This window comes from Nansenia antarctica, assembly GCF_963989245.1.
Source record: "Nansenia antarctica genome assembly, chromosome: 6".
Classification (NCBI taxonomy): domain Eukaryota; kingdom Metazoa; phylum Chordata; class Actinopteri; order Argentiniformes; family Microstomatidae; genus Nansenia; species Nansenia antarctica.
Genome location: NC_137676.1, coordinates 11,558,637 through 11,569,719, shown reverse-complemented (window position 1 = coordinate 11,569,719; position 11,083 = coordinate 11,558,637). Strand labels below are relative to the sequence as shown.

Sequence of the window (11,083 nt, the reverse complement as noted above, 5' to 3'; positions counted from 1 at the left end):
GATAGTGACGGTGTGAAGCTTTAACAGAACGACACCTGACACTTCACCAGGGAAATTACCTTCATATAACCTCAATACTATCAACTAATGTTGACTTACTTTACTTCTACTTCATGTCTACTTGAGGTAGAATATACGTGTTTTCTTCGCTAGCTCTTGTTTCGTGACTACAAGCAAGAGACTCCGCAGCTAGCTAGCTAACATTGGCTAGCCAACGAGACCTGTCAAACTTGGCTATGGCCGAATGGTAAGTTCAACGTGCTTAGCGTGTAGCCTTGTTTAGCCTAACATTAAACAACAGGTAGATGTGGCATTGTCCGATGGCTTGTCCTTCCAGTATCTGTGTGGTTTAGGAGAAGTAACAGTTACTGTAACCGTGTTGCTAACAGAATAGATCCCCTAACTCCTGCCCTTAGCTGGCTGTCTTGAGGTAGTGGGAGGGTACCTTGCAACGTGTCACTCAAAACAAACTAGCCTCCATTCTCTCTCTCTCTCTCTCTCTCTCTCTCTCTCTCTCTCTCTCTCTCTCTCTCTCTCTCTCTCTCTCTCTCGCATTCTCTCATTCTTTTTCGCTCGCTCTCTCATCCCCGTCCCTATCTCTCTCATATTCTCTCCATCTCTCTCTCTCTCTCTCTCTCTCTCTCTCTCTCTCTCTCTCTCTCTCTCTCTCTCTCTCTCTCTCTCTCTCTCTCTCTCTCTCTCTCTAATCTCCTCCCCTGCCCTCCTTCTCCTGGTCCTACTCAGTGTTCAGTCGTAGCCTGCACCATGGTGGGTCCTGTTCGCACGGTGCTGTGGCCCAGTCCTCTGTAGCTCTCTCCTCTCCTGGGAGGTCTGAAGAGGTAGGTAGCATGGCGGTGCTGCCGGTCCAGTACCTGTGCCGGGCGGTCCGGACCGTGAGCCTGGTCCTCTTCTACTATGTCTTCTCCATAGGCATCACCTTCTACAACAAGTGGCTGATGAAGGTGAGTCGCCATCACTGCTCGATTCACGTTGTTGTTTTGACTCTCTGCAGTCTGCATACAAGATCTAAACCCTGTGTGTGTGCGCGTGTGGTGTGTGTGTGTGTGTGTGTGTGTGTGTGTGTGTGTGTGTGTGTGTGTGTGTGTGTGTGTGTGTGTGTGTGTGTGTGTGTGTGTGTGTGCATGTGTGTGCATGTGTCTCTTGTCGTTTCCTCCCCCCCTCTTTCTCTCCCTCTTTCCTTACCTGTGTGTCTGTGTGTGTGTGTGTGTGTGTGTGTGTGTGTGTGTGTGTGTGTGTGTGTGTGTGTGTGTGAAGGGGGACTAGGCTTGATCATAGGTAACCTTGTAGTTTAGTTCTGCATAGTGTTGCAGATGACCTGATTTCCCAACCACAATAGTGTTTAATAGTGTCTACCCCCCCCCCCCCCCCCCTTCTCCCTCCCTCCCTCCCTCCTCCCTCTCTCTCTCTCTCTCTCTCTCTCTCTCTCTCTCTCTCTCTCACTCTTTCAGGGCTTCCACTTCCCTCTATTCATGACGCTGGTCCACCTCACCATCATCTTCTGCCTGTCCGTCTGTGTCACGAGGGGCCATGCAATGGTGGACGGGCAAGCCTCGCGTCACCCTTACCTGGAGAGAATACCTCTTTAAAGTAGCCCCCACTGGTGAGAGAGAGAGAGAGAGAGAGAGAGAGAGAGAGAGAGAGAGAGAGAGAGAGAGAGAGAGAGAGAGAGAGAGAGAGAGAGAGAGAGAGAGAGAGAGAGAGAGAGAGAGAGAGAGAGAGAGAGAGAGAGAGAGAGAGAGAGAGAGAGAGAGAGAGAGAGAGAGAGAGAGAGAGAGAGAGAACAGTGTGTAAACCATAAGGGAGGTGTGTGTGTGTGTGTGTTATCTGACTGACTGACTGAAGTCCATGTAGGTTATCTGGTTGTTCTGTTACAGCCTATCTCAAAGTGCCTGTTTATAGAAGTATAAACTACTCAGAGCTGAAAGTCAAAGTTATTGTTGTTCGTATGAAAAACACATTGGAATAAATAAATAAATGCATTTAAATTAATTGTACCCTTGTTTGTAAACGGTATATTTCTATTATAAAAATGTTAAATGAAGTTATAGTCCATAATTGATGTGATATGAGTCAACAGCTGTCTTCTCTTCTCTTGTAGCCATGGCGACAGCATTGGACATTGGACTCTCCAACTGGAGCTTCCTCTTCATCACTATCAGCTTGTAAGTGTGTGTGTGTGGGGGGGGGGGGGGTGAAATGTGAAATGCTACTGCCACCGCCACCCCTCAACACCCGCCTTGTACATTTTGTAACAAACAGTTTTATTGGTGTCTGTCTCAAGCATGAAGTAATTCCAGACATGGTTGTTATTGTTGTTGCCATACTTGTAACCTCTTCGTCTGGCTTCTGTAGGGTATGGGTTAGGGCTAGGGTATGGGTTAGGGCTAGGGTATGGGCTAGGGCTAGGGTTAGGGTATTGGATCGGTGAATAACAACCTCTTCCTCTGTCTCCTGCAGGTACACCATGACTAAGTCATCTGCAGTCCTCTTCATCCTCCTCTTCTCCCTGCTCTTTAAACTGGAGGAGCCGGTGAGTGATGCTTATCTCTCTCTCTCTCTCTCTCTCTCTCTCTCTCTCTCTCTCTCTCTCTCTCTCTCTCTCTCTCTCTCTCTCTCTCTAAACCATGGGGTTTAGAGCCTTCAGCCGCTCCGCCCCTCGCCTCTGGAACTCCCTCCCCCCCGACATCAGGAACATTGATTCAATTTCCTCATTCAAAACCCACCTCAAAACCCACCTGTTTACGCAGGCGTATCCCTGTTGATTTACTGTTCCCGTGCTGCTCTGCTGCTAGCTATGTTTTATACTGTATATTTCTATGTATTTTGTATTTTGAATTTTGTAACTGTTTTTAAATTTGTTGTTGTACGGCGACCTTGAGTGTCATGAAAGGCGCCTTATAAAATAAATGTATTATTATTATTATTATTCTCTCTCTCTCTCTCTCTCTCTGTATCTCTTTATCTATCCCCCCCCTGCACTTACTTGATCATATATAGAGCGACACTTGTAAGCGGGTAACGTCTGGTTGTTGAGATTTGGCCACTTTACCAGTCACTGTCATGCACTTTGTGAAAATACTTCACCTAATACACTGTAATTGATTGATTGATCGAGGTGTTCTGACCCAGTTCCCTCTGTTTCTGTCTCCACCAGAACCCGTACCTGATTGTGGTGGTCCTGCTGATCGCCAGCGGTCTGTTCATGTTCACCTTCGAGTCAACCCAGTTCAACCTGCAGGGCTTCAGCATGGTGCTGATGGCCTCCTTCATAGGAGGGATCCGCTGGACCCTCACGCAGGTCCTCATGCAGAAGGCCGAACTAGGTCAGTACCATAACCTAGTACCTAACCCATAACCTAGTACCTAACCCATAACCTAGTACCTAACCCATACCTAGTACCTAACCCATAACCTAGTACCTAACCCATACCTAGTACCTAACCCATACCTAGTACCTAACCCATAACCTAGTACCTAACCCATACCTAGTACCTAACCCATACCTAGTACCTAATCCATACCTAGTACCTAATCCATACCTAGTACCTAATCCATACCTAGTGCCTAACCCATACCTAGTACCTAACCCATAACCTAGTACCTAACCCATACACATACCTAGTACCTAACACATACCTCGTGCCTAACCCATACCTATGTAGTACCTAACCCATACCTAGTACCTAACACATACCTCGTGCCTAACCCTAACCCCAATCTCTCCTCCTCTCTGTCCTCCTCTCTCTCATCCACCCCCCCCCCAGGTCTCCAAAACCCCATAGACACCATGTATCACCTGCAGCCTCTCATGTTCATGGGTCTATTCCCTCTCTTCCTCTACAACGAAGGTACGTACAGCTTTCACTGGGCCCACAACCCCACCTGTGTGTCAAACATGTGTTTGATACAATTCCTCATCCCATTCCATGCATTACAATGAGGTCTATGTGCCTACCTTTATCGTGTCAGTCATCAAAGAAGCCAGCACACTCTCCTCCTTCAAACCCTAACCCTCAACCCTTATCCCTAACCCTTATACTTGCTCTGTTTTTATTGTTTGTAAAGAGTGGTTGTTATTACTGATTGTGCTTTGGTTTTACTTTTTATTTATCTATCTATTCTTGTTCTCTCCATGAAATGTAGTGTCTTTGAGTCGAAAGAAAAGCGCTATACAAAATAAATGCATTATTATTATTATTATTATTATTATTATTATAGATGTTTTGTCTGTGTGTCTGTCTGCCTAAGGGACAGTGTATCTTACCTGTTAATCTCTGTGTGTGCAGGGCTGAGCCTGAGTATGTCAGAGAAGCTGTTCCGTGTGTCGGAGGTGCCCCCCCTGCTCTACTCTGTGGTGCTGCTCTGTCTCGGCGGGGCGCTGGCCTTCGGACTCGGTTTCTCTGAGTTCCTCCTCGTCTCCAAGACCTCCAGCCTCACGCTCTCCATAGCAGGCATCTTTAAGGTAAGGTAACCCCTTCTCTCTCCCTCCCTCCCTCCCACCTTTTCTCTCTGTCTCCTGTAGGTATGTTCTAACCCCCCTCCCTCCCTCTCTGCTGTAGGTGTGTTCTAACCTACCTCTCTATCCCTCCCTCTCTGCTCTAGGAGGTCTATTCTAACCCCTCTCTCCCTCCCTCTGTCTCTGCTGTAGGAGGTGTGTACTCTGCTGCTGGCAGCAGGGCTGATGGGAGACAGGTTGAGCTCTCTCAACTGGCTGGGCTTCTTCATCTGTCTGTCTGGAATCTCTCTCCACGTGGGCAGCAAGACCTACTACTCCAAAAGTATGTGTTGTTGACACACACACACACACACACACACACACACACACACACACACACACACACACTGTGCTGTGGATATTAAGTACAGTCATGGACAAAAAAATTGGCACCCCTGCACAGATAATGCACCACTTCTCCCAGAAATAAATAAACATGTGAATACCAAAGCATTCGTAATTGCAACAATTTTCGGGGGAAAAGTTATGCATTATCTAGAAGTGAATTTTTGTCCATGACTGTATGTGTGCGTGTGTGTGTGTGTGTGTGTGTGTGCATGTGTGTTGCAGATAAAAGCCACTTGTTGAGACAGCTCGAGTGCTGTCGATATTAAGTGTGTGTGTGTGTGTGTGTGTGTGTGTGTGTGTGTGCACGTGTGTGTGTGTGTGTGTGTGCGCATGTTTGTTGCAGATAAAAGCCACTTGAGACAGCTGTCCAGTAAGGGCAGCCCTGACCAGGGGCTTCCTCTCCTGAGGAGGGACCGGGAGACCGCTGACGACGACCATGATGACGGCGATGATGATGATGATAATGATGCTGAAGGTGAGGAGCAGGAGATTATCCACTGACTCACCTAGGACAGAGACTTCACCTGGCCCTCATTCACACTACAGGGCAGAGCTGAGCTGTACTGGACTGGCCTGGTTAAGCTTCTGCCATAGCTGCTGAAACAGTGCTGGGAAGGACAATGAGAAAGGAACATACTGTATACAGTCACTGAGCACTTCATTAGGAACACCTGTACACTTTCTCATTCCTTCAGGTGGTGTAAAGGTGTGGGGAATGTTTTCTTGGCACACTTTGGGACCGTTAATACCAATCATCACTTGAATGCCACAGCCTATTTTAAGTATTGTTGCTGACCATGTGCACCCCTTCATGGTCACAATGTACCCATCTTCTAATGACTACTTCCAGCATGATAATGCACCATGTCACAAAGCAAAAGTTGTCTTAAATTGGTTTCATGAGCCTTCCCAGTCACCGGATCTGAATCCAATAGAATTGGGATGTGGTAGAACTGGAAAATCTACAGGAATTGCGTGGTGATGCAATCATGTCATCCTGGACCAAAATCTCAAAGGAATGTTTCCAACATCTTGTGGAATCAATGCCACGAAGAATTGAGGCTGTTTTGAGAGCAAAGGGAGGTCCTACCCAGTGTTAGTATAGTGTTCCTAATAAAGTGTGTAGCCCAGTACGGTACAGGTCGGCCCTGAAGGGTTAAAAGCCTCCCCCCTGTGTCAGAGTCGGAGAGGAGAGTGTTTACAGGGGGGTCTGCCAGAGAGTCCAAAGACCAAATAATGACACATTTCAATGAAGGAGGAGTTGAACACGCTGTGATGAAGATGAAGACACGAGGAAGGAGCAGGGTTTTAAACCTCCCTCTACAGATAACATGGTCGTCAGCCTTTGTCTGAAACACGCCAACAGAGCACCGCTGGTGACCTTCTGACCTGAGACAGACATTCATGTTGCCTTCAGGAGCCTTGCTGCTGCAGCGGGAGGAGCTACAGGAACCTCACTACTGCAGGGAGCTTTAGGCCTTTAGTCTGATCCGCTACCCTACACCCCACGTGTGTGTGTGTGTGTGTGTGTGTGTGTGTGTGTGTGTGTGTGTGTGTGTGTGTGTGTCTGTGTCTGTGTCTGTGTGTCTGTATGTCTGTGTCTGTGTCTGACAAACCATTCCTTTATAATACATACGGGGGAGTGAAGGATTGTATACTTCAGGGAGAGGGTAGAGAGGGAGTATACTTCAGGGAGGAGGTAGAGAGGGAGTGTATACTTCAGGGAGGAGGAAGTGAAGGAGTGTATACTTCAGGGAGAAGGGTGGAGGATGAGACCTTAGGCCTAGGCTACACAACGACAACGAAAAGCAATTTCGATCTCCCTCCCTAGTTTTTAGCCTATGCCTTAGGTGCAAGTCTAGTGAAGTGTTACGGAAGGAGGAGAGTTCTACCTCCAGTCTCTCACCAAACCTCACTGTGCCTTGTTTACGGCTACAGCCTGCCGGACCAACCATAACGTTTAATTTTTTTACTGGGAAATGTCATTAATTATGTCTGATTCATTAATTATGTAAATTCTACGCTAAATTAAGTTTCAAAAGCCATTTAAAAAACAATACTATTTATTTTTGACATGTGAGATGAGTGATCTTTGAATGAGGTTGGATTGTGTATGTGCTGCGTTTTTATCTCTGCTTAAATGATTGTATGATCCCTAATAAATTCAGTTTTATGAAATGAAGGGTTGTGTGTGCTTGTGTTGACGCATCATCGCTCCCTGCAGGTATAGGACAGGTACTGCAGGCTCTCCTGGGGAGGCTACATGTCAATGTTAGTTTGAAGCGTTGTCTTTAATACCTAATGTTTGTATAGATGTTATTCTCTCCCTTTATGCTGCAGCAGTGGAGGTAGAAATGGGAGGACGGGCTCATGTATGGAATGGAATGAGGAATGGTATCAAACGTGTGTGTGTCTCTTCAACACCTTCACACTGAACTCTCCTAGTGCTAGTGTATCAGGCAGCAGACCGACTGTCTTAAACAAGTCTCTTATGTAGGAGGGTAATGTTTAAATAAACAGGTTAACAACCAGACAAGTCTCCATTCTAAACCAAGCAGCAGTTAGGAGCCCAACCACCTCTCCCTGAACGTCCTCACTGTGGATTACAGGAGGGGGAGGGGGGGGGGGGGGGGTGGCGGCCTGCTGATTGTATATTTTGTGTGTATAATTTTCTTGCCTTAAATACATATAATTGTATCTTTTTTATTTGTCTCTTATATTTAGTTATTATATTCTGTCTTCTTATATGCACCCCAAATGGACCTCCTCCCACTCCTGCCAGCATGTTACACCTCAATCACATTTCATGCCTGTTAGAGAATAACTACCATCATCCTCTAACGTGTGTGTGTGTGCGTGTGTGTGTGTGTGTCTGTGTGTGTGTGCGTGCGTATTGCATTAACTCACTAGAACCGTTCCTTTCATGAGGAGAGAGGGAGGGGGTTGAGAGGAAGGCCTCGTCAACATGATTCATTTAACCTCCTTAACTAAAGTGTAACTAAGTCACTGAGTTTACCTTCCTCATAAACCCTCATGAAAGAGCTTCTTCAGTTCCCCTGAGAGAGTGTGTGCGTGCCTGTGTTCAACTGGTCATAACAATGTTCACTTTATGCCTTTGCCAAAGAGCCCTCTGCTCTCATGTCTGGATGTTGATGTTGACGTCAGTAAACAGACTAACACACACTAAACACAGATCTCCTCTGGCGGTCTGTCCTCCTGCCAGCTGTCCTACAGATCCCCAGCCCACCATCTGACTCAGGGGAGGCTCGTGGCGGTGGAAATCGGAGGGCATTTTAATGCATGGAACAGAATGAGAAATGGTATCAAACACAGGTATTTCTATGCATAATATTCTGTTGTATCCTTTCAGGGGATAACACTATCTTAATGAAACTTTGATATAACTTAAAGTAGTCAGTGTGCTGCTTGAATAACAGTATAGATTTATTGTCCATTGAAAATTACTCAGTACACAGCTGTTAATGTCTAAACAGCTGGCAACAAAAGTGAGTACACCCCATAGTGAACATGTCCTAATTGTGCCCAATGATGTTGTTTTCCCGCCCTGGTGTCATGTGACTCGTTAGTGTTACAAGGATTCAGGTGTAAATGATAAGCAGGGCTGTTAAATTTGGTGTTTTGGGCACAATTTTCTCTGAATGCTGGACAACATGGCACCTCATGGCAAGGAACTCTCTGAGCGGCTGAAAAAAAGCATTATTGCGCTTCACAAAGATGGCCTTGGCTATAAGAAGATTGCCAACACCCTGAAAATGAGTTGCAGCACAGTGGCTAAGATCATACAGCGGTTTTCCAGGACAGGTTCCACTCGGAACAGGCCTCGCCAGGGTCGACCAAAGAAGTTGAGTCCATGTGCTCAGCGTCATATCCAGAGGTTGGTTTCCAAAAATAGACGTGCGAGTGCTTCCAGCATTGCTGCAGAGGTTGCAGAAGTGGGATGTCAGCCTGTCAGTGCCCAGACCATACGCCGCACACTGCATCAAATCGGTTTGTATGGCCGTCGCCCCAGACAGAAGCCTCTTCTGAAACCGATGCATAAGAAAGCCCGCAAACAGTTTGCTGAAGACAATGAATCCAAGAACATGAGTTACTGGAACCATGTCCTGTGGTCTGATGAGACCAAAATAAACCTATTTGGGTCAGATGGTGTCCGGCGTGTGTGGCGGCACCCTGGTGAGGAGTACCAAGACAAATGTGTTTTGCCTACAGTCAAGCATGGTGGTGGCAGCATCATGGTCTGGGGCTGCATGAGTGCTGCCGGCACTCTGGGGAGCTGCATTTCATTGAGGGACACATGAATTCCAATATATACTGTGACATCTTGCAGCAGAGCATGATCCCCTCTCTTCGGAAACTGGGCCGTAGGGCAGTTTTCCAACATGATAATGACCCTAAACACACCTCCAAGATGACAACGGCCTTGCTGAAGAAGCTGAAGGTTAAGGTGATGGACTGGCCAAGTATGTCTCCAGACCTAAACCCAATTGAGCACATGTGGGGCATCCTCAAGAGGAAGGTGGAGGAGTGCAAGGTGTCCAACATCCGTGGGCTCCGTGATGTCGTCATGGAGGAGTGGAAGAAGATTCCAGAAGCAACCTGTGCAGCTCTGGTGAATTCCATGCCCAGGAGGGTTAAAGCAGTGCTAGATAACAATGGTGGTCACACAAAATATTGACACTTTGGGCACAATTTAGACATGTTCACTATGGGGTGTACTCACTTTTGTTGCCAGCTGTTTAGACATTAACAGCTGTGTACTGAGTAATTTTCAATGGACAATAAATCTATACTGTTATTCAAGCAGCACACTGACTACTTTAAGTTATATCAAAGTTTAATTAAGATAGTGTTATCCCCTGAACGGATATGACAGAATATTTGCAAAAATCTAAAGGGTGTACTCACTTTTGAGATATACTGTAATTCTCAGTTTGTTGCTGCAACTTTGACGTTAAATACATGCTCGATGTCTCAGCTGTTTAGCCCTGCGTGTTTCAACAGACTTCTATGTAATGTTGTCGCTGAGTCCTTTCTGGGTAATTTATACTTTCTTCACGGAGCACCACGCACTTTCTGGTGTGCGGGGGGGGGGCTGTAGAATGATCATATTTCACCACCGTCAGGACGTTGGGAGGGAGGGAGGGAGGCAAGGAGGGAGGGAGGGAGGCAGGCAAGGAGGGAGAGAGGCAGGGAGGGAGAGAGAGAGATAAGAGGACTGATGGGGGGAACACGAGTCAGTAGAACTAGCGGAACTGGCACCGTGTTGACATCCCCACCTCTGGAATGCACCCTTCTCACCGGGCGCTCAGGAATAACCCCCGGACGTGGACGCGCGACCTCAGGTAGGTTACCTGGCAGTTGAATGGCTAAACAAGACAACTGTCTGGACAGTACTGCTAGAATTATTCACCTTACCGCTGCACAGATAGACAAAGGGTATAAGTCCATTCTGTTAACATTAGGTCTACTCTGCTAACAAAGACTATTCCAGTTGATTTGTCATTTGTGCATTATATTTTTGTTGTGTTTGCAGTTTTCCCTTTAATAAGTTATATATAAAAATAATTAAGTTATATATATATTCTCATGCTAAAATCGACTGTAAATCCAGATTTTAAAGTTGATATTCTTCCCCGTGGAGCATGCCCCCATAACCTGTGCCCCACCCAACATTTTTATCACCTGCCGCCACTGTTACCTGCTCGTGCCCTGTGGACCTTTTCGGTACTTTCTTGTGTCAGCGGACCATTCCGGTTCTTTCCTTGTGTTATATATTGTAGCACTTTCTATTGCGGTGAGCCGCGGACAAATGACTAGACTGTGTGTGGTTCGATGTCGCAGGTAAAGGTGGGGCAGGTGAGACACAATGAGAGGTAGAACTAGAACTAGGAAATAAAAGACCAAGCGGAACGTGAATCTCCAAACGTGTCTAAAACCCCCGAATCACACATCGGCTCCACTGAGATGTCTGATTCTAGACATTTAGACCTGACAGGTGAGGAGAGAGATAGCGGTGTCATACACACGGTATAATCTCTGTTGTGTAGATTAAGACGTCTAAACCCGTCTGTCTTGGTCTCCCTCTCCACGGCTGCGGATCGTTGTTCCAGCTCGGTCTGGTCTGGCTCATAACCTGGCTCATCTGGCTCATAATCACACATTATTAGGTGATTAGTTGAGTGTGTGTGTGTGTGTGTG

General features: G+C 46.6%; 1 protein-coding gene across 1 annotated transcript; it reads left to right on the top strand.

The window, feature by feature from the left end:
• Positions 1-7,256, top strand: LOC308159427 (solute carrier family 35 member C2-like). Its single transcript, XM_080533211.1, is given in 11 exon segments — positions 1-247; positions 745-962; positions 1,470-1,529; positions 1,531-1,621; positions 2,120-2,183; positions 2,479-2,551; positions 3,176-3,344; positions 3,786-3,869; positions 4,308-4,483; positions 4,670-4,799; positions 5,208-7,256. Coding segments are annotated over 10 exon segments (1,119 nt in total). The 5' UTR covers positions 1-247; positions 745-848; the 3' UTR covers positions 5,366-7,256.
• The last annotated feature ends 3,827 nt before the right edge of the window (positions 7,257-11,083 follow it).